The sequence below is a fragment of the Rattus norvegicus genome, chromosome 7, assembly GCF_021556685.1.
Source record: "Rattus norvegicus strain SHRSP/BbbUtx chromosome 7, alternate assembly SHRSP_T2T, whole genome shotgun sequence".
NCBI classification, from domain to species: Eukaryota; Metazoa; Chordata; class Mammalia; order Rodentia; family Muridae; genus Rattus; species Rattus norvegicus.
Window position 1 is genome coordinate 52,083,495 of NC_141540.1, and position 27,777 is coordinate 52,111,271.

Genomic DNA, 27,777 nt, shown 5'->3' on the forward strand with positions numbered 1-27,777 from the left:
TGGTGCTGTTCTAAGTAAAACTCTAAGCCATGTAACCTGAAAAAAAATCTTCTTGTCCTTGTTGTTCCCTCCTCTACAAAGTGATTACTGTCTGTATTACTCACACCTGGGTACATTCCCACCCTTATAAATCAGAACAACTCAGAATTACTCATATTTTATCTGGCTTTCTCCAACAATGAAATAAATTTTCTTCAAGATAGTCTATTAACTCGGAACAAATAGAATATGGAATAAAAGATTATTTTCAGTTCAGGCATGAATATATATATATACATATACATGTATGTATATGTATGTATATATACATACATATTCTTTTAACAAACAAAAGTGGGATGTTTTCTGAAATGGGCCTCTTAAGTTTGAGGAGCTTATACAATTTTCATTGTTAGGGTTTTCCTTTCATATTAAAACTTTTATTTAAAAAAATATATCTTTGCTGAACTCTGGGTAATTTCATGGGGAAATGCCCAGTCAAACTGCATGGGACTTGTAAGCAAAAAACAAAATGAGAATAAATCAGTTGGACTGGTAAACAAACCAATCATGGTCTTCAGTAGTGAAGAAATAACTATTTCTCAGATAACTAGATTTGGAAAACAGAATTCCTAAATGATAATTCAAGAAAAGCAAATATCGTTTTATATATGCACATATTTATTTAGGTAACCGACAAAAGAACAAGAGATTATTAGGCATCAATTCCATGCAAACACAATAGAAGAAACCATGCATTGAAACATGTCATTACAGAGGATGTATTCTAGCAGCTGCTTTCCTTCTCACATATAACTCTGTGTGGACTACTGTGTTTCCTCTTCAGAGTAAATCTTATGGAGTCATTATCTTAATATGCTTGACATTATGCTTGCCAAAATTTTAAATACCTAAGGATGATAAAGAAATACTACTATGACATGTGCAGAATTTTGAAAGGTTGGTCTACCTATAAAATTCTGATTTAATGAATATTGAACCATCTAATGAAGATAAACAAGGAAAATATGAAGTTGCATACAGGATCTACTTCTCACATACTATTTGTTGAAAACATTTATGACTACTGATGCTTTCCTCGTTTTGCTTTGCAAAGACACCTTTCATAATAGATGGATGAAAAGATGTCAAGTCTTTCCTTATTATAAATCAAATAGTTGAATGGTTTGGATAAATGGCCTTTGACTCAAGTTGTCTAGATTTCAAGTTCTGCTTTATAACAAGATATTGAATGATTCTTGGTCAAAGGTATATTTCAAGGCTGGCAAGATGGCTCAGAAGGTCAGAGAACTTGCCACTTAGTATGATGTCCTTGTTTGATCACTATAACCCATGTAACCAAAGGAAAGAACCAATTCTCATCTCCTGTCCTCTAACTTTCTCAGGCATGCTGTGGCGTACCCCTTATATACACACTGCACATACAATGAAAATACATGAAATTATTCATTTCATAATGTATAGAATGTAAACCTCCATTTTTAAAGAATACAAATTTCCTTTCAAATATATCTTTTACTTTCAGTTCTAGTGCCACTAATTTATTTTAGTAAATAATCATTCACTAACAAGTAATATATACATATATATTTCAACATATCATTAAACCAATCAATATTCAGTTAACTGCATACCTACTTTATCAGTTTACCAAAACAAGTATTTATTGCTGACTTCTGAGAATTTTGAATACAGATGATGAAAGTCTTTCCTTTTAAACATATTTGTACAAAATTCATTTAAGGAATAATGGAATTGTTTTTAAGCATCGAGCTACAATCATTTCGTTTTCTAATTTCTAATGACATTTTCATTTTCTAATCAGACGGATACCCTGCAATGGAAATCTGCCATCATGCATGTCTCAGAGGAAGCAAATACCTTAGGCAGGCCAGTTGTTCCAGATGTGTAGAGAATGTACAAGGGATGCTCTGAGAGAACAGGCACGCAGTCATGTGACTGGGCTTTTGCCATTTCTTCTTCCCAATCAAGATCACGACCTGACATCAAAGGAACTTTCTCCTACACAGAAAAAAGGAAGTAGTCACATGCACAGTAAATAGGAGATGACGCTACAGAAGAACAAAGCGGGGCAGGGGGCGTTAATCTTTAAGTTTGAGCATCCATTAGAAAGGTGAGCTTTAATGACACTACACATTGGATTTGTGACTAAATCTCAAAGTTATGTTAAAGTAGTTTATTATTAAACTATCCTTTTACATAATCTGATGGTTTGATGTTAGTTTACCTCTCACACGTTATTACTGCACTCTAGAGCTACCCTTAAGCACTCCGATGTGGTGCTGTTTTTATGAATCCATGGTTTAATTATCTCAGAGATACGGTTCGAAATATAAATATGCACAAGTAATTTGAAGAACTAAGTTACAGCTTAACTTTTTAATTTGGATCCTCTATCCTTACCAGAAAATATCACCTAATACATTCAAATATTTTTTTTATATAGGGACATTTGAGTGTAACACCTCAGCTGCCTTTCTAATGAAGAATTCAAGTTACTTTCAGGATAAGGAAGAAATCCACTTGTGTTTTCTCAAGAGAGGAAACAATTTTTAAAATAACAGAGTCAAAATGTTTTTCTCCTTTTCAGTCATTAATGTAGCAGAAAAAAAGTCTTTATTTTCCTTCCTTAAGAACAAGGGTTTGTTGGTACAAGTTTTGTGATAATAGCCATGTTATGAATGGATATGACTTTAAATAAATTTGAACAGCCATTAAGAGGGCAGAAAGGTGAAAAAGAGTAAGAAGTGGGCTAATGGAAAGTCACTCTAATTATACATGGATGGAGGTAAGAGACCGTGCTGGCTACTTCTTGAAATAGCCAGATTCGTTGCCAGAGAAGAAATTTGTTGTTGTTATTATTGTTTGTTTGTTCGTTGGTTGGTTGGTTTGATTGGATTGGATTGGGTTTGGAGACCTTAGGCTGGCCTAGAACTCCTCGTATAGACTTGGCTCCAAAACCAGAGAGATTTGCCTGCCTCTGCCTGAGCGGTTAAAAGATTAAAGACTGGGTTCGGTCCCCAGCTCCGAAAAAAAAGAACCAAAAAAAAAAAAGATTAAAGACATGTACCTGCTATATCATCATGTTTATACTTAAGAGATATGCAAACAGAGCCCAATCTACAAAGTTCAGTAGAGTAAATGAGCAACACAGCCAGACATAAATGGAACTATTGATTTCATCAAGATGATGTCTGGGCTACTCTAATAGGTTCTAGGGCACACACACACACACACACACACACACACACACACACATTCAATTTTCCAGGGTCCCTACTATTAAACAGGCTATAAATGCTTGTCATTCATCTACATGTGCACGTTTACAAATTATGCATGATAACAATATCACAAATACAATATATTCACATGCAGATAAGAATCTGAACTGAGCACCACTTGTAAAGTTTATATTTCAAGCACAGCTGAATTCTCTTGCCTCCCTTGAACGCATAGTAGCTGATATCACTTAAATAAACAGATCAGCTAACCGTGAGCAAATCATGCTTCCATTTCTTTTTCTGCATGAGATCCAAGTAACCAATTTTACCAAAGTTATAACATCCCGATTGCAGGGCTGTAAAAATCATCATACTGCAAAATGAAAATCGAATTGTGATTACAAACAGTTTTGATTTTTACAAGCCTCTAATGAAATGGGCACTGGAATAAATGGTTATTTCTTTTTGGAGCTGAGGACTGAACCCAGGGCCTTGAGCTTGCTAGGCAAGAGCTCTACCACTGAGCTAAATCCTCAACCCCATGGTTATTTCTTAGAGTAAAAAAAAAATGTTAAGTGTGAATAAAAAAGATCTGAAGAATTAAAGAGGGAAGTAACAACATTAACATTTATTATACAAAACAAGTGTGTGTGTGTGTGTGTGTGTTTTTATTTCTCTCTATAGGCATTGATCTTAGATATTAGAATTCTTAACAGCCAGAATAGGGAGAACGCCAGGGTGACAAGTAGTGTTCCTTTGGTTCTGACATGGTTTGCCCGAGGCTTAGGAATAACAGCTAAACTTTTACCTCATTTGGCAAAAGTGGATGCTAGTTAATAAGATGCAATACCCAAACTCATCATTTCTTTCTCTAAAATTCAAAGCAAACCCAATCCATTGGGTTTAATTTCTGCTTAAACAATACATTTTATATAAAGACAAGATATATGGAAAGACTTTATCTGTACCTCTACAGAAAGAAGCATGTTGGAGAATGGGCAAAGGGTGTGTGTGTGTGTGTGTGTGTGTGTGTGTGTGTGTGTGTAACAGTCATGTGGATTAAGGAGCTAAAACAATTCTATGGAAAGAAGAGACTCATATTAAAATGTTAATAAAGAGACTGATTATCGAAACACAATGTGGGGGGGGGGCAAAGAAATAGCATATATCTTGCTGTTTAAAAGTTATCAAACCAGAGTTTCAACACTACTCTGTCACTTAGCTAGACTGCGGGTATTTCATGACTCTTGTTTCTTCTGCAGTAGAATGGAACCAGTTATAAAACCCAGCCCATTGAGCTGCGAGAACTAAATGAGCAAAGGCACTTGGGAGCACTTAACCTTGCTCCCAGGTTAATGTAAGACCGTCACAAAGCCTAAGGGAATTCATATCTGCAGAAAACTATTAAGGACTCAAATAAACACTTCTGTGACCATTTTTCTGCCATTCCCAGCCCTTCCCTTGCCTAAACTCTGCTGAGTTGCTGACTCTGTGTTCCTTGACTTAAATGGCAGCAAAATTCCCTTTAAAAATATATATGCTTGAAAGAGACTTAGCATTCTTCTCTGGGAGAGTAAGGACATTAAATTCATGGAGTGAAGCAGTTCATGCGCCAAGACACTGAAGCTCGATGAGAGAATTTAATGTGGCAGTGATTCCTATCATGGGCTCATCAAAATGACACAGTCTTAGCAGACTAGTCTCACGGCTTGTCAATTAAAAACCTTCTGCTGTAAAGATCTCAAGAGGTCTACCAAAGGGCACACGGATGTTTGTGATTTTGTAATTTATCTTTGGCAAAGAGAATAATACTTTGCTTTAAAAAAAAATAACAACGTAACTTAGTCCTTTTGGATGTAGCTAGGGAATTGACCATGGATAGATACAATGTGAGCATCGGGTCAAGGTTACAAGGGATACTTTCACTTCTATGATTTTTCATCCTCCGTGGATTATAGAACAATTTATGTTCTATAATTAATGTGTAGAATGGGCAAATTTTAATTTTCCGAGGATAATCTATCCCTGGCTGAAAAAAAAACTTCCTTAATTACTAAAAGATATTTTTCATGTAAACCAATCAGACCTTTCTAACAGGTCATGCAGTGGAAGGTTTAAGAACACACCCTGTGCAAGTGCTTGAGGCCAGAACAGGAATGCTAGGTAGGATACTTCATCTTAACATACAATGATTCTTGTTGCTCATAGGAGGAACAACACGCTAACTCACACAGTGGTTCCTCGAATATAAATCCTACTAGAATCTTGAAAAAGATATCCACATTATCTTGAAAGTAAAGTAAATAGTTAGTTCCTATCTATACTAGTATTATCATAAAACTTAACATAATAAGTGACTGCCCAGGAGAACAAACATTAATTTCACTTGTATTTGTATGCCTTGATATTAGTTATTTTCACCTAGTTTTCCACACACACTATCGTCCACATCTTTTTTTCCCTCCCATAATTGCAATTGTATTCAGGATATTTAATAGTTTATGACTCAACTGTAGTTCTCAAAAGTATAAAACTAAAATTATCTTTTGGCACAATATTGCCAGGAAAAAGATATGAAAGTTTCAGCTTACCATATTTGGACGGTTGTAAATGAGGAGTCTGTCTGGTTTGTGTTGTCCTATTCTGAGAGCTTCTTCTAGAAGGGGCATGTACTCTACCTTCCTCCCAGGCTCAATGCCGAATGATGCTGTAACAACCACCTTAGGCTAAAATGGAAAGAAGAAAAAGAGGAAAGCTTTAACCATGGTAGTGAAGGAAATCACACAATAATTCAGTCAGCTTAATGTTTTGAAAGAAATGGTTGGTTTCTACTTGCTATTTAACAAATGGACTAAAAACCAACAAGTCCTTTTTTTTGTAAATGTTTATAAGCCTAACCACTTATACATAAACCTCACATGTTCACATTTGTACATTCAATGATATGTAGGACTCATAAATGTGATCTATATGAAATACCTTCCAGAGTATTCATTAAGCCAAGTAAATCACCTGGCACTAAGTAAAATGCTCTGTTATGTGTATATACACACAATTGTATACATACATACACACCCTAATGTACCCACATGCATGCACAGACACACACACAGACATGCACACATACATGCGCACGTGCACACACACACACACGCGCGCGCGCACACACACACACACAGAGGAAGGGCAGGAAGAGGTAGACACACATACAGAGGAGAATCAGGGAGAGGTAGAGAGGCAGAGAAAGAGAGGGTGGAGGAAAGGGAGAGTGAAGGGGAGGGGGTAACTGGAGGAGAACGGGGGGATGGAGGGAGGGAGGGAGAGAGGGGTAGAGCTATAAGAGCGTTATCTCCTAAATACTATAAAGCAGGCAATCTAAAACTTAAGAGATTTTACAGATTTCTTTCCTCGTTCTTAACATATAATTGTGCTAGCACATATTATAGTTTTATATTGTTATAATAATTACTGTTTTGTTACTACTATTATAGGACAGGGCCTGGAACTCACTTCATAGAGCAGGATGCCCTCAAACTCATGGAGCTCTGTCTGCCTTTGCTTCCTGAGTGCTAGGATTACTGGGGTGTGCCACGATACATGCCTTAGATTATTTTTCTAAAAGGGGCTGCCAAATAACTTGTCTAGATTTCACGACTTCAGGACTTCCTCCTGTCATTAAGGAACACTCATTTACATATTTTAACTGTAATAGAAAGGTATCCCTGGAATGTGTGTTACTCTTTCTTTAGAGCATGCTGGGTATGTCTCAAATATGGAACTGCAGTCCACACACATATTCTTTTACCTCCTAACACAGTAACCACTCCAATTAAACATTTGCATGTCAAATACCTTTGTGTCTCTTAGTCTTTTTTTTTTTTTTTTCCGGAGCTGGGGACCGAACCCAGGGCCTTGCGCATGCTAGGCAAGCGCTCTACCACTGAGCTAAATCCCCAACCCCCGTGTCTCTTAGTCTTAATCGAGTGCTTACTCCACCAACAGCAACCTTGAATGTAAGCCAAATTTTTCAATTTGTATAGAAGCAAGTACATCCTTATTTTTGTTAGTGTATTGTTCCAAGACACGCTACCACTTAATAAATAATCAGGAAACGGATAGTCACTCTACCGTATTGCATCTGTTCTTGAAGTCTGACTTCTGGTTACAATATAGGTCATTTAGGAAAAATTTAGACTATTTCAAATACACACTCATACAGTCAATGTTGCATTTTGAATGTCACTTAATATTTATGGAGCTGAAGTTCACTGTAGTTACAAAACTTGCCTCAGGTGGCGGAGTCAGAGAGAGCTGATTCTACCTGACTTCAATCTCAGTATAGTAAAGTAAACTGACGTTCCTATTTTTTTGAAAAAGCAAGGAGGTAGAAAATAGAAACAAGTCTTGTTTCATTTTATTAAATTGGAATTATCCATATTTTAATTTAGTTCACATTATCTTTAATATTTGTGAGCATAGCACTTGATGGCTTTTTCTAAGATTAGAATTTGGAACAAATGAAAGTCAACTATACAATGAATTAAAGAACACATGTGAACTTATGACATGCAAACAATTAACGTAAGTCAAAATTAGATTCTTTCTCTGGAAATAACCCTTTTCCCTTTTCTAGTATCAGTGTTTATCAGGTTGTATGGTGTTTGGACTGATTTCTCAGAATACATGCTTTTCATGTTGATCAATCAAAGTAACATTTTTTTATCCTACTGTTTAAATCATAATATGAAAACAGGTATTTCATCTCATGAATTTATTTCAATTTGACATGATAAATGGCTTTGCATATAGTAGCATACACTGCACCCTAAATCCATAGTGAGGTCAATTATGCACGTGTGTGTCTTGTTAATGAAACTCCTCCAATGATATAGCACAGACTTTTTATTTTTGAATATTAATTTTCCTATATGTTGTGAAAGTTTTCATTAAAGCGAGTAATACATTGAATGCGTTTGTCAAGATGGTGTTCAGGATAGTTAGAGCCTCCTCAATTTTTTCCCTTCTATTTACGAGCCCTCTAATTCCTTTAGGGTAGTTTTATTGTTGATGGTGCTGTTTGTTTCCTTGCTTGCTGGTGAGCCTTAACATGCTACATTTTTTAAAAGAAGAAAAAGCAAACAACAAAACACAACAAACCCAGGTACTTAATTCACAAAATTATTTCCCAGTTCTAATACCTGATTGCTTTCCAGATGAAGCAGATATGCTGCAGTCTTACACCATGCCTGCCTTGCAATGTCTAATACACTAACTCTTAGTCAACCCAGGAATGTCTCATTTGGGGCTTGTGGAAATGTAAGGTAAGCCGTCTCCTCCTTCCCTCCTTGATCTTCCTGCCACCATTTCCTCCACACATTCACAAATGTTTTGCAAATAGGATGTGTACCAAGGATCCTTGCTCAAGCTTTCCTCGCTACAAGGCTGTCTCCTAAAATACAACACTTGCCTACTTAAAACATTTCACTGTTTTTTTCTGTAAGCTCAGTGGAATCTGAGTTAGGGGGCTCTCTCCCTACTTAACACACTAATGTGCATGATCTCTCCAAATTACTCTTCTTCCTTCTTGCCTCTAGATGATGGTTGGTATCATTTGGGTGTCTCATTGTCTCATTCTGATCAACCAGGGATCACAGCCAAGATTCCACTCAAATACTTCTATTTTCCAGGAATTCTTCTTCAGCTGCCCAACAAAAAGACTATGTCCTTACCGCTCAATGAAAAGCCTATGCTATTTTTTGTCAAGTTTTGCTGTGACACAGATATCTTCATCCCTCTCTGTGGCTCCATTGGTGCTACACTAGCAGCTGAATGGCCACACCGGAAACAAGGTGACAGTATAGAAATCCTAAAATATTTACTGTGTGACAGCTTACAGAAAACTGTGCGGTAACAACGGCTAAATTCATGAAATGAAGAGCCTTTTTTTTTCAGTCGTGTAAACCATAAATTGTATAGTAGATGATTTTAAACCTCTAGAATCTTTCACAATAGGTTTAAGAAATTTGTTATTTTAGTTCCCAGATTTTATCACATGACAGCATGTTCCCTCTAAAGCCTCTAGCTACATGTCAATCTCTATAATAACCATGTATTGCCCACTTCTAAGAAATATCTAGACTTTATCACCTGTTTCTCTCAGGTGTCTTAGACATTTCAGTACATACAAGATAACACGTAAGGTACATGCTTCATCTCCTATTTTCTATTCCTCTAAGCACCTAGCAGGATGTATTTGATATGGCACTAAAAATTAGTGCATGGTGAATAGATAAATACAAAAAAGGAAGAAAGAAAGGAAGGAAAAAGAAAGAAAAAGTAAAGAAGAAAGAAAAAAGGAAAGAAAGGAAGGAAGAAAAGAGAAAGGAAAAACAAAGAAGGAAGAAAAGAAAGAGAGAAAAAAGAAAGAAAGAAAGAGAAAGAAGGAAAGAAAGAAAAAGAAAGAAAGAAGGAGAGAAAGAAAGAAAGAAAGAGAAAGAAGGAAAGAAAGAAAAAGAAAGAAAGAAGGAGAGAAAGAAAGAAAGAAGGAAAGAAAGAAAGAAAGAGAGAGAGAAAGAGAAGGAAAGGAAGAAAGGAAGAAAGGAAGAAAGAAACAAACAAACAAAAGAAGAAAGAAAGAGAGAGAGAGAGAGAGAGAGAGAGAGAGAGAGAGAGAGAGAGAGGCAGGCAGGTAGACAGACAGACTAAGTTTGAGTATTGCATTTTAAAGTAAGACCAAATAGCAAAGTAACACTTAAATAAGTCCTCCACTAAGTGGTATGCTATGGGCAGCTGAATGACTTGACCCTGAAGAAAGCACTTACCTTCACATGATCAATGCGTGTACTTAATTCCTTGGATGCAAACCCGCCGAATATGAGACTGTGAATTGCGCCTATCCTCGCACATGCCAACATGGCGTATATTGCTTGTGGGATCATGGGCATGTAGATGACCACAGTATCACCTTTCTTGACACCTTGCTTGACCAAGACACCAGCCAGCTTAGAGACCTGTTATGAAAATCATTAGAGTTGTATTATTTCACTAAATGGGACGCTGAGGGAGTAAGTCTAGAAGGCGGCCATCTCCTTTGTGGCAAACGAAAGGGGCTCGGAGAATGTACTTGACAATGAAGATAGTGGTTGAGACCTGGTAACGATAGTGCCTCTTCGATGTAAATGATTGCGTATGAAGGTTTATCATCACTGAGTCAGAAAACCCATGTCTTCCATTTGCTTGCTCTTCGAATTTACTAAGCAACTTATCATGCCTGACTTGATATTTATGTCGAGATTTGTTTTTCCTTATAGAACTTATATTCTAAGTAGTCTGTTAAGCAGAAGGGAAAATAAGAGAGCTGTGCTGGGTTCACTAAGAAAATAAAGGCATTGGGAAAGAAAACATAGCTACATACGTAAACTCAGCCAGAGCAGATTTTACTACACTGCTTTTTCCATTTACAGGCTGGGCAACTGAGGTTCAGAGGTAGCACACACCTAACCAGACATCGTGTAGCTAGTAAATGAAGTTATCAGGCTTGCTGGCCTCTTCTTGGCTTTTTTAATAACTCAGGCCAATTTTTTCTATACTTTTATACTATCTGTTTATGTAAAATAATTACAGAGTAATTTCCTTTTGGACCAAGTACACGAGCCTCTTTACACGTTTAGCATGTGTTTTGGGATCAATTAAAAGAGTGTCTTTCCTTTTAAAATGCATTTCTTTTTTTTTTTGCAATTTCTAGTAAAAATATACCAAAACAGCTCATAAGCACATGTGTAATTTACTTCAAGAAAACTTTCCACGCCCAATAACAGCAGGCTGTGTGCCTGGACTTCAGTGTAAGTCCAGGTTTCTGTCCCTTAAAAACTGTTCTTACACTTAAAAGTGTTTCTACCATAATAGGAACGGTGTCTACTCTCCCTTCCCCCATGTCTTTCTCCCTACTTTCTCCCTTACTCTCCATTAGATGATAGATCAGATCTGTAAATAAGACACCACCCTCTTAGTATTTAATTTTAGCAGAATGGAAACTTGTAATTAAATATAAGTGCACATGCTTTGTTCAAAGATCATCAGTCTTCTGAGAGACACAGGAGTAGCTGCCAATGGGACAATGAGTAGAAACATCCCTAAGGAAGCCACATTTTAGAAAAGACACGTAGAAGGCCAAGAATAATAAGTAGATATCTATAATTATGCTATTTAAGACAGAGAGAGCCTGAGCAGGTCACAGTTGAGGTCCCTGAAGTGCCCAGTGGGCAACCACAAGGATTATGGCTTTTTTAAAAATGGCTGTTCAAAAAAATGAGCAGAGGAGGCCTGTGAGAAGGAACTGGGACATACCGCTCAGAGCGTTTCTCATTACTTCTCTCTACCTCTTTTCTGATGAGTTCAGACAACTCTGAATTCTCACCATGTTTCCCTACTGTAAAGGGCTCTGATAAAAGAGAAAGGGGATGACTAGCCTGGACCCCTGCGGATTTCAGAGTCTGGACAACCACCTAAAGATCAGACACAGGCTGGACCTAGGCCTCCATGCTTATATGTGGCAGATATGCAGCTTGACCTTCCTGGGTTATCACAAAAGCTCGTGCCTGTACATGGGCTGCCTTGGGCTCAGTGGGAGAGGAAGCCCCTAGCCTCCCAGAGGCTTAAAGTGCAAGTGTGAGGGAGATACTCAGGGAAGCCCCCACCATTTACAGGAGAAGCGAAGGAGGCATGGGGGAAGGACTGTGGGAGGTGAGGCAGTGAGCTTGATGTATATATAGTGAATAAGTCAAACATATTTTAATTAAATTTAAAATGGGAGAGGGGGGAACAAACAAACAAAACCAAAGAGTGTTTCATTTTCCCCAGTACTACAAATCTCGTAACGGAGTGCTATCCAGCAGAAAGTTATATGAAAAATACAAAAGTAAATACATACCCCAAACTTAGATTCCATATAAGTCCCAGAAATGGAAGTAAACACTAGGGAGTTGTAGCCAAACCTTTCTGCATGTAATCATTAAGTAATAGCATGGCATTGCCCAGTATAGCATTTAGAGGAGAATGCTGGGTGAGACCGCCTGTTTACAAGTTAACATTGACATTTGAAGAATGTCTGCTATTAAAATATTCTTCAAATAAAAGCCGATCTAGGGATGACGTAGTGAAGTGTGTATTTTAGTCTCACGAATGGCTGAAAGATGTCCACCATGTTTCTGTCTGCTGAAAGGAATGAAATCAAGAGACTTGAGAGCTTACTTTTAAGAACCTAGATCTCATAGAGATAAGTGACTAGCCTGATGTGAAATCACAATGAATTTAAGTTGGAATTGTATCAGATGTATTAGCAAATAAGCAATGGATTAAATTTTTTAGGCTTCATATTTGCTCTCCTTTGAGCATAGGCTGCTGAGCCCTTTAGAGTAATTTGTTCTCCTATGGTGATGTGAAGTGGCCGATGTTTATTGATTTTATTTGTATTTACATCTTAAATTGTCATGTAACACGTTTTGATCCTATTCTTCTTCCTCCCCTAACTCTTATCACTTCTGGTCTTCACACCAGATCCTCCCAGCTTCATTTCTTTCTCTTTCTTAAATCTCAAAAGAAAACAAGTACACCGAAGGCAGAGAATTATTTTGTGTTGGCCAACTATTCCTGAGAATGAGGTCTACCCCAGAGTGTCGTTGATGTATCCAGTCTCACTCCATTGATTTTCCCTTTCCCAACAATTATTAATTAAAATTATATATATACATATATATATATCTTTACCCTAGGCTCATATGTATTCTCATATTCTTGATCATATGGAGCAGTTCTTATATCTAATAAAGAGTGGTTAGTAATTCCTATAATATTTGTGCCACTATTGTATGTGGGCATATCCTGTAGGTAGGTCAGTATTATCGTTTCTATAGCATTTCTTCTGGTAGCATATATATGTTACTTTTGAACATTAAATGTTAGTAGGGGTAGAGGTTATTGTTGAACACCAACTCAATATATTTATGTTTGATAAAGTATCAGTAGGGTCTTACCATTAGGTTGGAGATGGTAATCAACAACATTATCAATAGCCTGAGAGTTGGAAGGCAGTGATTTATATGGCTAGCTGCATGTAAGAATGATTTAGTTGTACATTTATTACTCTGCACAATAGTCAACTCCAAATGCATCAGGAACTTCAAAGTAAGATGAGATGCCTGAATAAGACGGAAAGGAAACTATTGAATAGAACTGAATTTGAGGACACATAAAAGGACTTTTTGAACTTTAATACCTAGTAATGAAGGAATTATACATTATATATGCAATTATAGGTTATATTATATATATGTATTATGTATATAACCAACAATTAATAAATGGATTCTCATAGAGATAAAAATAGAAAGTTTATGAACATCAAAAGACACCTTCATTCAGGAAAAGTCAGTCTCCAGAACAGAGAAAATTTTTTATAGATTACATATCTGACAGAGGGTTAATATCTAGAAAATATTAAGAAATCAAAAACTGAATATCAAAAAACCAATTACCCAATCAAAAATAGAATATAAAACCAAACAGTGAGTTTTCAAAATAGGAAGCACAAATACTAAGAAACACTTCAAGACACATTTAACCCCCTTAGTCAGCACGGGAAGGAAGATTAAAACTCTCATCCCAGTCAGAATAACCAAGACCAACAAAACAAAGGCTAAAGTGACAGCCTTTGTTCATTGCTGGCGGGAGTACAGAGCAGCATGAAATCAGTGTGAAGGATCTTCAAACAGCTGAAAACTGTTCTACTGCAAGATCCAGCTAGGCTACGCTTGGACATATACTGAAAGATATATTACCACAGAGACACTCGCTCATGTAAGTCCATTACTGCTCTGTTCATAATAGCCAGAAAATGAAAATAGCCTAAACGCCCATCCGCTGATGAACAGATAATGCAAATTTGGGACATTTACACAATGAAACCTTACTCAGTTGTTAAGAAAAATGAAATTTGCAGGTAAATGGAGCTAGGAAAAAAAAAATCATCCTCAGTGAGGTAACCCAGATTCCACAAGACAGACACTGTTTGTTTCCTCTGATACGTGGCTATTTTCTTTTAAGCTTTAAATACGTGCTTCATTTCAAATATCTATAGACGTTAGGTAGACCACAAGGGACCAGTGTGGAGAGGGTATTAGAATATAGTTTTTATTATAAAGGGATAAGAATGGAAGGGATTAAAGATGCAGGGGCTGGAAGGGCAGGATAAAGTAGTTCTAAAGGCTTTTCATCCCCCTGCTTATAAAAACTCTATTTTCCTTTTTCCTTATTTTTCTTTACTCAAGAGTCTTCGGAGCTGTTCATGACCGCCCACAGGTAGTTCCGTCCCACTGAGTGGTCTGTGCAATGGGAGCTCCTGTTCAGTCCTCAGTGCCTGGCTGGCCATGCCTGTGTCCAGTGCAAACTGTTGGGTAGGTATGAAGGGCATGTGTGCACACACTCACACCAGTCTGCTGCCTTTGGCTGCGAGCATCATAGGAACTAATGCAGTCTCTTCACCCTCACAGTCCCCCTTGGATAGAACTTTCTCAGCAGCACCTTGCTTTCCTTCTCAGTCTCTTCCACATGAGGCATATTTTCTCATAGAAACTCATGGGAGATAACGTTGTAGAACTACATGGGCCAACAACCACCACCTCGCACCCACTGGATGAGCCCCTTGTGGTTTCCTGGAGTAGCAGTGACACATGGCATGAAGGAGAGTCTAGCAGAAAAATGTTGGGCAGAAACGCAAGAGGACTGTGTGGTCAGGCCTAGGATCAGTCACCACTAGAAGCTGTGGCTTTCTGAAGGCTGCTTGAATTTGGTTAGTAAACATCCCAGGCATGAAGCTGCCAGCAAGTAGAGTGGCTCTCGTGGCAGCAGTAAACCTCGGCACAGCTCTCTGACCAGTGTTTGTGAAGATCAGCAGGCTTCTGAACAGCAAGAATGGCTTGACCTTGAACAATATCTTCTCCCCTGTTCTCTTCAGATTTGCAACCTAGATATCACTTTTACTTTGTAGATGTAATGCTTTGTCTAGAAGTCAAAGTTGGTGCCATGTAAGTGGGTTTCTGTGGCAAGGAATTTGGGGACATCCTCTTCCTTCATCTACAGGATATCAAGGGCTCCAGAGATTGTGTGAGCTTCCCTTTAATTCATAATGGTGACACAGAACAATAGCATTTTATCCTGTCCCTGGTCAGTGACAAAAGGCTAAAAGGCTGAAAAATGATGTAAATCTACTAATGGTGAAGCTTCCTAAAATTAGTAGGAAGAAATTTTTAACAAATTTAAATGGCATTTCCATATAATTGAGGAGACAGGCCAAAGTAGAAATATATGCTATCAAATAAGATGCCTAGCACACTTTTTTTTTTTAGTTCGGACAGATCTTTTAAGAGTTGAGGTTTCAGATGAGAAAATGAGGTCATTATAGACATCACCATTGGTTGGAATAAAAGTAGTCCTTATGGGATATAAGTTGGCTCTTGTGAGAGCAGACTGATAAAAAAAAGAAATCATCCAAGCTATGAGTCTCTCCTATTTCCTGTCCACTATGTGATCTTTTCTCTCTCGCGTTGTTCTGTATAAGCTACCCTGATTCAAATAAGTTGTGATAGACAAAAATAGGTGCACTAGGGAGCCTGGTGATTTCTCTGAAAAGTAGGAAGGCCTCATAAAACCAGGCCTGTGCTCTAAAGGATACCAATCAACTGATGATCATCTGAGCTATATACTTACTATTCCTGAGGGAATTTAATATAAATATTATATATGATAATTTAAATTTAAAATACTTTCTGCAAAAACCTGAGTATGTATGTTGTATGTATATGTATATACACACACATACTGGGATCTGGGATCTTACACCATAGTCTCACAGCTGTAAAAGAGATGTGATAGATAACAATAATGGATATTTCTGTTAACTTCCTACTTCACCTATCTATTATATGTGCTTAGCTACTCCAAGGACCTATGCTGAACACCACTGCTTTGATTGACATCCCATGAAATTAAGCGGCAACGGTACTGTGCAACCACTAGATGGAGTATGTTTGACCTTCCTGTTGCCTTTCATTTGATACTATGCTAACAATAGAATTGGTACAAGACAGATGTTTACACGAAAAACATACAGATGTTTCTTTTTAAATAGTTTACAAAATCAAGTGTCTCTCTAACTTTTTCATTGTAATTTGAAAGTTTAAGTAGGTTGCTAACGGAAAAAATTTCTGAGAAGAAATATTGATAGTGACGCTTCTAACAAATAGCTTATGAAAACATAATGATAGTTCATAACGATAAAAGTATATATTGATTTAATTCATGTTACTTTATAATATATAATTTACTATTTCTTAATAAAAATTATGTCTAGAGCCAATTTTTAAGGAAGCTCCAGTACAGAGCACCCAGTAACCTTGTCTCAAATGCAAATAAAATTATTTGAAAGACGTGTGTAAGCCACAGAGTGTAAACAATCAGGAAACAATCAGGTCATCTAAGAGCTCATAAGGGCACACACAGCATGGTGCTATTGCAATTTCAATACCAAAAGTACGCCAGCGCTATTCCACATTCAGAGTTTTGAAGTGTTCATAAACATCAAATTAAAAAAAAAGAAATTTATCGAAAGGAGAGTAAGCATATTATTCTATCCAATGGTGTTTTTTTCACCGTGACACAAAGCAGGGTCATCTGGGAAGAGAGGACCTCACTTGAGGGGTGCATCTATTAGGTTGGCCTGTGGACTTGTTCCTCAGGCATTTGCTTTATTGATCATTGAGATGGGAGGTACCAGCCCACTGTGGATGGTTTCACCCTTCGGCAGCTGGTCCTCCTCATTAAATAAGCAAGCTGAGTAAGTCGTGGGGAGCAAGCCAATAAGCAGCACTCCTCCACAGTCTATATCAGTGTGTGACCCTGAGTTCCTGCTTTGAAGTCCTGTCTTGACTTCACACAATGACGGAGGACAACCTAACAAGCCAAATAAAACCTTTCCTCTCCATGTTGCTTTGGACGAGAGTGTTTTATCACAGCTACGGACAAGCAATCTTATACAAAAATCGATGACAAAAGTACAAGTTAATAAATAATAAATGAAGAAACATATTACTACCTCTGGGGATGAAGACTCACTGGTAAGTGGATATTAGCCCAAAAGCTTGGAATACCTAAGAAAATTCATAGATCCTATGAAGCTCAAGAAGAAGGAAGACCGAAACATGGGTGCTTCATTCCCTCTTAGGAGAGAAAACAAAATACCCACAGGAGGAAATACAGGGACAAAGAGTGAAGCAGGGACTGAGGAAAAGGTCATTCAGAAACTGTCCCACCTGGGGATCCATCCCATGTGCAGTCACCAAACTCAGTCACAACTGATAATGCCAAGAAGTGCTTGCTGACTGGAGCCAGGTATGGTATTCCCTGAGAGGCTCTGCCAGAGCATTAATGGTACAGGTGAGGATTCGTGCAGCTAACCCTGGGACTGAACAAGGGGACTCAATGGAGGTGTTTTTAAAAGAGACTGAAGGAGCTGAAGTGTAACTCCATAAGAACAATCTCAACCAACCAGAGCTACCAGGGACTAAACCACCAACCAATTCCATGGAGGGACCCATGACTCCAGCTGCATATGCAGTAGAGGATGGCATTGTCCAGCATCAATAGGAGGAAAAGCCCTTGGTCCTGTGAAGGCTCATTTCCCCAATGTAGCGTAATGCCAGGGTGTTGAGGTGATAGTGGGTGGGTGGGAGTGGGAGCATCCTCATAGAAGCAGGGGAGGGGAGAGAGTATAGGAGAGGGGGATAGGGGATAACATTTGAAATGTAAATACATAAAATATCCAAGAAAAATAATTTTAAAAAAAGATATTCTGGATATAATATGTAATTAGTGAAAATGCCTATGCTTTATTTTACATCATATATTGATCGTTGATTGTGCATCCCTGCACAACAGGGAATGCATCCCCAAGTGCAGATTCTTCATGATTGATTTTCATTAGGCCATGTATCAACTGAGTATCCAGGTAAATATCTATGAACACTCACTATTTAAAAACTATTTAATATCTGAAATTAAGACAAAACTGTCTAATATTTCAACCATGTGCATTTGTCCTTATTCTGTAAGCTTCTAGAAAAGTCATTTTTGAAGATAGTGGGAATGTTCTAAATTCAACATTAAAATGATTTTCAAGCAAATATGATACTGCACATTATTAGATAAGTTTTAAGATAGGTCTCCTATTTTACAACAGCAAGAATGGACATGTTATTAAACAAAGAAAAATAACAATTTCCTAACAGTATCATATCATATATATTCAAGAATGATGTTTACTGTTATTTTTCTAAAGCAGAAAACAATGAATATTTAATATTTAAGAATGATACTGCTTGATTTCAGAAGATTTTTTGGAAGAAAACTTGTAAAATATTACACTTAAAACAGTTATATAATTCTTTGAAACATTTAGTGTAATATTTCTTCTTATAAAATAATTTTCTCCAGTGAAGAAGTAAATATCATCACTGATGATATTTTTCTCATTTGCGCTTTCTTTTCATGTGAGTTTCTATCAATATTTAGCCATTTTAATAGTATGTATTTGCAGGCAGTGTAATTAAGGATCATTCAATTCATTTGATTCAAGCTTGAAATAACTTCAATTTCAATAATCTGTGTGCTTTCAACACATTTCAACTAATGTGAATTCCATATTATATTTCACAGAAAATTAGTTCAGTCTCATATTTCTGTATATTTATGTGCTTACGATCTGGGAATGTGATACACTTTTCTATTTCTTTAATATGCACATGTTGAAACCTACACGTATGCCATTAGAATATATCACACTTGGAAAATAATACCTTGTTAATTTTAAAACAGTACTGTTATGTAACAGACCATTACTGATAGAGAAAATAATTCAACACTAAAGAGAAATCCAGTGTCTCGGGAGTGAAAGGTAATTTATGCCTCTCATATATACAGCATGACTACAGTGCATGGAACGAAAAGAAAAGGAAATGCACAAAGAATAGGTCCTTGGCTTCCTCTGCTTTATAAACCGTTTGACATCACTGAAGTGAAGGTGTTAATAATTTGAGAATTATAACTTTCTCTCACTTTTACTCACATGACAATGTGTGACAAATCACTAGCCCCCATTGTCTGTGTCATCTAGCCGAGAACATCCAAGCAGTCCTGAATGGGTATGGCAACACTTTACCGTGAAGATATGAGATGCTTAGAAAAGTCAGGAAAGAATCCCAAATGTGCAAACTTGTTAAGGCCCATCGAGTTCAGACATGTCCTAAGAACGATGCTGAATTATTAGTCAGCTTCAACTTCTAAAACAAAATAACTGAGGGATTAAACATGCAAACAAAAGTATTTATTTCTGCTGAGGTTTCTGGGATTTAGAGTTCAAGAATATGCAGACCCGAGGTTTTAAGTCTCTAGGCAGGGTAGCACATTACACTGGGAGATGACGTGGAAAGAACTACAGAGGAACAGGAAGATAGTGGAGTTCAATAACGCTTTAAAGGGCACATTTCCAATGATCTCTCATTAACCTTACAAAGTAAATACCCTCAGCACTCCCCCATATGCAGTTCTGGGATCCAACAGTTTAACACAAGGACCTACAAAATACCTTATGACCAAACCACACAAAATATTAAATAATTGAAAGAATTTTATAGATTCTTAAAAATGATGGTTATTTCATGAATTATTGCTGTGAGACTCGTGGTTAAAAATAAACTAATAAGAAATGTTCATTATCGATTACAGAGTAGGGGTAGTTGATGGACAGATTCAGAGAAGTAGATGGAGAGTTTAAGAGTAGGGCTTGACTTCAACAGAGGAATGGATACAGAAAATGTGGTACATCTACACAATGGAATATTACTCAGCTATCAAAAACAATGACTTTTATGAAATTCATGGGCAAATGGTTGGAACTGGAAAATATCATCCTGAGTGAGCTAACCCAATCACAGAAAGACATACATGGTATGCACTCATTGATAAGTGGCTATTAGCCCAAATGCTTGAATTACCCTAGATGCCTAGAACAAATGAAACTCAAGACGGATGATCAAAATGTGAATGCTTCACTCCTTCTTTAAAAGGGGAACAAGAATACCCTTGGCAGGGAAGGGAGAGGCAAATATTAAAACAGAGACTGAAGGAACACCCATTCAGAGCCTGCCCCACATGTGGCCCATACATATAAGGCCACCCAATTAGACAAGATGGATGAAGCAAAGAAGTGGAGACCAACAGGAGCCGGATGTAGATCGCTCCTGAGAGACACAGCCAGAATACAGCAAATACAGAGGCGTATGCCAGCAGCAAACCACTGAACTGAGAATAGGACCCCCATTGAAGGAATCAGAGAAAGAACTGGAAGAGCTTGAAGGGGCTCGAGACCCCATATGTACAACAATGCCAAGCAACCAGAGCTTCCAGGGACTAAGCCACTACCTAAAGACTATACATGGACTGACCCTGGACTCTGACCTCATAGGTAGCAATGAATATCCTAGTAAGAGCACCAGTGGAAGGGGAAGCCCTGGGTCCTGCTAAGACTGAACCCCCAGTGAACTAGACTGTTGGGGGGAGGGCGGCAATGGGGGGAGGGTTGGGAGGGGAACACCCATAAGGAAGGGGAGGGGGGAGGGGGATGTTTGCCCGGAAACCGGGAAAGGGAATAACACTCGAAATGTATATAAGAAATACTCAAGTTAATAAAAAAAAGAGTAGGGCTTGATTTTCATCTTTAATAACTGTCTGCCAAATGATATCAACCACAAAGCATGGATTCAAAGGGAAAAGCCTGAGTGGAGATGGAATCCCAAGTCTGAGTGGTTATCCACTCAACACTCTGTAAATTATCTAAGTGTTTGGAGAAATATCCAGGGTGGTGTGAAAGAGCTGGACACAACAAAATTGTCAACAGAAATCATGAGGTCAACATTGTCAACAGAAAGCTAAGAGGAGAAAGCCTAAAGGAGTGGTAAGGAGCAGCCAGAGAGAAAAGCACTTACAGAATACAAGAAGAGAACACGGGGCCAAGGAAGGATGCAAAGGAGGCAGGCAGAAGTGTGAACTGAGATTCGAAAAATGTAAGATATAAAGAAATGATGTTGTCTTGGTTTGCGTATGCTTGGCCCAGGGAGAGGCACTATTTGTAAGTGTGGCCTTGTTGGAGTAGGTTTGTCGCTGTGGATATGGACTTTAATACCCTCATAGCTGTCTGGAGGCCAGGCTGCCACTAGCAGCCTTCAGATAAAGATATAGAACTCTTAGCTCTGCCTGCTCCATGCCTACCTGGATGCTGCAGTGCTCACACCTTGATGATAATGGACTGAACCTCTGAACCTGTAAGCCAGCCCCAGTTAAATGTTGTCCTTATAAGAGTTGCCTTGGTCATGGTGTCTGTTCACAGCAATGGAAACCCTAACTAAGATGTAAAATGTTGACTCTATATTTGTAATAATAGAATGCTTGTTCCTTTACCTGAAGCAGCTTCAGAAGCAATATATTTTAGAGAGTTTTAGGAAAGAATGTGATTTAAACAAACGGGAAAAAAAGCACACTGCCTATCATTTCAAAATTAACTAGTAAAGTTACTTTTAAATTTTGAATTGATTTTCATTGATATAAAATAGCACACACATTGTGCTTACTGACTAGATTCCATACAATATTTCAGTACATGCAAACATTGTGTATTGATACAGTCAGGTTAAACATCTAACTGTGCAAATACAGTTTCTTTATGGTGAAAACATTCAAAATCGTATCACTTTGGGAACTGCACAATACATGATACATGCCTGTGGCAAATCTTCCTGTGCAGTAAGCATGATTTCAAAAGAAAGAACCAGCACTGGTCTATATTACATAGGCTCAACAGAACAACAGATGGGAAAGATCTCAAAGATTGCTTTTCAGGTCCCAAAGAAAGAACAATTGTGAACAGACAGAAACATAAGCAGAACAGGCAGACACAGGAAAGTTTGTAGGTGGAAAGTCAATACGTTTAATAACAGAACGTTTCTATCATGGCTCCTAGGTTTGAATTAATTTTCCCTATTACCCCAGAGGTAGAAGATCAAATGTGCAAAATGGTTTTGAAATGAAGAAGTGAAATTTATTAGAGAGGGTTTAGACAAATATTTAAAGACTGCATGAAGGCTCCAGGGGTTTTGGAGCCTGAATGGAGGAGGACTGACCTTAGTAAACTTGTGATTTTTCTTTAAAGTATTGAACACATTGGGTAAAGATGGAAAAATAACAGAATTGATTCAAGTTCATAGTTCTGCCATGAGGTTAAAATGAACAACATTGTCTGTGGAGATAGTTGTTAAACTGAGGCACAACAGAATTCTATAATTTGGTTTTGTTTGGGAGGGGGGCTGGTAGATTGAAGTTAGGAAATGCATGAAATTTGAAATCAGATGTCATAACTTTTAATGTGGTTATTTTTTTAAAAAGCCTTGGTGTACTTAAATAATATAACCCCATCATATTTTCAAACAGTTTTCATTTTAGACACAATACTCTAGACACAGTATATTTTAGTGGTTCTAATCATATATATTCACTACCTAAGGCCCCTTCTTTTCCATTGCCCTAGTGCCTTAGTTACTTTTCTATTGCTATAATAAAACAACAAAATGCAAGCAATGTATTTTTTAAAGTGTTTAATTTGGCTCATGGCTGCAGGGGATTAGAGTCCATGATGGCAGAATGAAAGGACAGCTGAGAACTCACATCTTGATCCATATCCATGAGTCAGAAAGAGAGAGAGAGAGAGAGAGAGAGAGAGAGAGAGACAGAGAGACAGAGAGACAGAGAGACAGAGAGACAGAGAGACAGAGAGCGCGAGCGGTGGGGGGGGGGGTGCTAGGAATGGCAGGAGTCTTTAAGACTCAGAACTTGCTTCCAGTGACATGTTTCCTCAAACACGGCCATACTTCCTAATCCTTCCAAACAGAACCGAACTGGAGACCAAGTATTCAAACATCTATGAGTCAGTAGAGAGAATGTCTGCGTACTGTGGAAGTATCGCCTGTCGAAAACAAGCTGATTGGCCAATGAGGTGAGGCAGGAAGTAGAAGGTGGGAGTTCTAGTAAGAAGAGGGGACTCTGGGATAGAGTTAGTCAAGCGAGAAATTCACGCCTAACTGAGGAGAAAAGAGGTAACCAGCCATGTGGCACTCATAGAATAGAATAAATAGGTTAATTAAGCTATGCGCTAGTCTGGGAACAAGGCCAAGCTTATGGCCTAGGTATTTATTCATATATAATTAAGTCTCAGAGTAGTTATTTCGGGAACTGGGGCACAGGTCGAAAAGCGCTTGGTTACATATGAGTCTAAGGGGACCGTTCTTCATTCAGATCACCTCATCAGGTTAGATTTTTGTTATTGGTTTATATTGTTGTTTAACCATAGAACTCCTCTCTGCCAGTATTGTCACATCTCTCAAATGGAGGCAAGAGGTGATTCTTAACTCCATGATGGAATTGTAAGCCTGGATCATTTCCATTCTTTATCCTCATCATCTGTGTGCCCTATAAGTTTAATCACACTGGAGAGAAATCACATTCCTAGAAATGTGAGTTCAAGGGTCTGCATTTGTGTTCATTTCCCTCCTAACTGTAAGTATTGCAACTTTATTGATTGTATTAATTTTCATTACTTAACTCATAGCACCTCAGCTATATTGTGAGTTAAATGTTTAATGATGTCTTAGTCACGTTTGTATTGTCAGGACAGAATACCATGACCAAGGCTACTTCTAAAGCAAAACATTGAATTGGGAGCTGTATTAGTCAGTGTTTTCTAGAGTCACAGAAATTATGGAATGTCTCTCTACATTAAAGGAAATTATTGGAATCACCTAGAGTCTGAAATCCAACTAACCCATCAATGGGCAGCTGTGGATGGGAATTCTAAGGATCTGTAGTTGCTCGGTTCCACAAGGCTAAGTGTTTCCTCTGGTCTTCTGTATACTCTGGAATCCCAAAGAAGTAGGTTCTAACAGATATGCTCACAAGAAAGTGCAAGAAGGCAGAGAAGAGAGGGCCTTCCTTCTTCCACTGTCCTTATATAAGCCTCCGGAAGAAGGTATGACCCACTTTAAATGGCCACCATTTTTCAAGATCTGGATCAAAAGACTATGTGTCTTCCAGCCTCAATATCAGGATCACAGGGGTGCTCTCCATTTCTGGATTGTAGTTTGCTCTAGATTAGAAGTCCAAATGAAAACAATAACCAGGTAATAATTCTATAACTATTCCTTGTTCAAATGCAAACACATAAAAATAAGGTTAGCTGGGTGGGATCTTGTCCTAAGGTCACCACTCTTTTAATCGGTTTATCTCCTTGAACATAATATTCAGCTCCATTTTACTTCCCGGTGCCCTTTTATTACTTAAAGCACACATTTTACATATGTTTTCTTTCTAAACTTGCTTCACTTCACCAAAACATTCTTCATGAGAGTAAATCCCAGCATCAAGTCTAAACTGGATTGTCTTGAGACCTTTGTTGTCAATGGAATTAATTTGACTCTCCTCACTTTATCCTCAGGCAGATTCCTCAGACAAGGACAAAAAGCAGGCCCATTCTTCACCAAAATATCACAAGAACAGTCTCTCAGAAACATAAAAATTCGTCTCCTCTGAAATATCTAGAGCTAGGTGTCCACAGTTTAAATCACTCTCAACAACAAAATCTTTCATATTTCTGCTAGGATATCCCATTAAGCTCTACGTGAAGCATTCTACCACTTTCCAAGTTCAGAGTCCCCAAATCGATATTCTTCCAAACAAAAGCATATTCAGGCCTATCACAGCAATACCCAACCCCACTCCTGATTCTAACTTTTTTCTCAGTTAGGGTTTCCATTGCTGTTAGCAGACACCATGACCAAAGCAATGCTTATAAAGGACAACGTTTAACTGGAGGGGGCTAACAGGTTCAGAGGTTCAATCCATTATCATCAAGGTGAGAGCATGGCAGTGTCCAGGTATGCATGAACCTGGAAGAGCCAAAAGTTCTTCATCTTGATCCAAGGGCAGACAGGAGAAGACCGGCTCACACACTGCTAGAAAGGAGGGTCTCAAAGTCCGCCCTCAAGAGTGACATACTGCCTTCAACAAGGCCATGCCTACTCCAACAAGCCCACCCCTCTTGATAGTGCCACCCCCTGGGCCAAGCATTTCCAAACCACCACAGTGGCTAATGCTTGCTTAGGGTAAGAGTATATAGCTATCATGTTAGGAATCATGACAGTAGGCAGGAAGATAGACATAGTACTAGAGTAATAGTTATGAGTGTACACCCTTATCTATAAGTAGGAAGCATAGAGAAAAATACTGAGAATGTCATGGTCTTCTGAAACCGCAAATCTTTATCCCCAGTAACACATCACCTCCAAAAATCTAACCCTTTCCATAGAGTTCCACTAACTGAGAACCAAGTGATCAAATATATGACCAAGGACATAACGGTTTTATCATAACAATAGAGAAGTAACTAAGACATCAGAGAAAGAACAGAAGAAAGATAGAAAGAAAGAGAGAAAGAAAGGAAGGAAGGAAGGAAGGAAGGAAGGAAGGAGGAAGTCATTCTCATTCAAACGAATTAAAATAGTTAGATAAGAATTTAAATACTCAAAAATAACTATTCACAAATATGTTGTGAAATAATGTATGACTTCCCACTGAAGTTCTCAAATGAATTTTTAAAATTAACTCCACTTAAAGCAGATTTTCCTTAAGAAATAAAATGCCCTATACCTTCTAATTTTTTTTAATTTTTAAATATTATCTGCCAAGATTAGAATGAAACAGAAAATTTAACTATTACAGAAGTTAATTCTCAAAACGATGCATTCATATATATTTATACATATATTCTCAAATACTCTAGCATATTGTGTTTTATTTAACATACAATATTTTCTCCTATCAATGTTTAAAATGGTATAGGCTATATTATATTGTATTAATAAATACTTGTGTACTAAACTATTATACGAACTCCTAGATAAGACTATATTCCCATGATGACCATAAGGCTTATTTTAGCAATATTAAACCTAAATATTTATTATGCAATAATAAACATGAAAAGTTATTTAGCTTATTTATATGTGTTATACACATGTATATGCACATGTACTTGGCTGTATGTGTAAATGTGTGTGTTCCTACATATGTAGTGTCTGCCTCCATTACTCTCCACCTTATTTTCACTGAACATGGGACTTACTAAATGTTTTGACTGTTTTACTAGGATGGCTGGCCAGCGATCCCTCATATTCTTGTTTTGCCCACTACTCCCTAACTCTAGGGATTCATGTTAACGCTGCAACCCCAAGTTATCATTCTAATACAAACATCTCTTTACCTACTGAGCCATCTCCTCACCCACTGCAAGTATATTTTAAGGTGTCCTCTCTTTCTCTGCATACCTTGAATTCATTGGTGTCTTAGGGTTTTATTGCTGTGAAGAGACACCATGACCACAGCAACTCTTATAAAGGAAAACATTTAAATGGAAAAACATTTAATGGTTTAGTCCATTATCGTCATGGTGGGAAATATGACAGACATGGTAATGCTGCAGAGAAAGCTGAGAGTCCTATATTTTGATACCAGGCAGCAGGAGACTAGGTATTACCCTGGGCATATCTGAAGCATAGAATACCTTAAAGCTCACTCCCCACAGTGATACATTTCCTTCTACAAGGCCATATCTACTCCAATAAGGCTACATTCCCTAATAATGCTACTCCTTGTGGCCAAGTAGTCTACAGGAGTCTACAGGAGTCATTTCTATTCAAACCACCACAATTGACTAATGAAGAACACTAAATACACAAAACTATGATATAAATGAAGCAAAATTTATCTTCCCTTGCCCTAAAGAAATGTTCAATTCAGAGTTTCTCTAACTGGGATCTACAGCAATGTTTTCAAAGTTCAATTTTCCATAAGAAAACTTAAATTTTTTGTATTCTCATTAACATTAGAATTTTTAAATTAATGTAGAATTATATTCAGGGTTTTCTAGGCAATGATTTAAATTAAATATGTGCTACTTTTTATAATTCTTGTAAATTCATACAATAATGATATCATGAAACAATTTATAATCAAAAATTTTATTAAAGTTCAGTCACCAATATGTTATTCAAGTTTTGAGACATTGAAGAAAACATGTATCCAAGGGTAAAGCTACCTGTAATCACTTCAGTCATTTAGTTGTAGGAAGACATATTTTACTATGTTAAATTAACATATTAATATAGTAAGTAGTAATGTTTTGTAGGTTTACTTTTATCCTATATACCAGACTGATTTGTGTGTGTGTGTATGTGTTCATAGAAAAATAAAAAATAGAGAGACTAAGAGGTTTAACTGCATTTTAAAATGAACTAGTCAATACCAAAGGATTATATACATTCTT

At 37.5% G+C, this 27,777-nt stretch overlaps 1 protein-coding gene across 3 annotated transcripts in view; it reads right to left on the reverse strand.

Moving 5' to 3' along the window:
* Acss3 (acyl-CoA synthetase short-chain family member 3) overlaps positions 1–27,777 on the reverse strand; it is a 209,076-nt gene that overhangs the window by 135,899 nt on the left and 45,400 nt on the right. For all 3 annotated transcript variants that reach the window (NM_001414941.1, NM_001108091.2, XM_087557233.1), the window contains 3 exon segments: positions 1,882–2,022; positions 5,837–5,971; positions 10,067–10,255. In NM_001414941.1, coding sequence (NP_001401870.1) covers positions 1,882–2,022; positions 5,837–5,971; positions 10,067–10,255 — 465 coding nt within the window.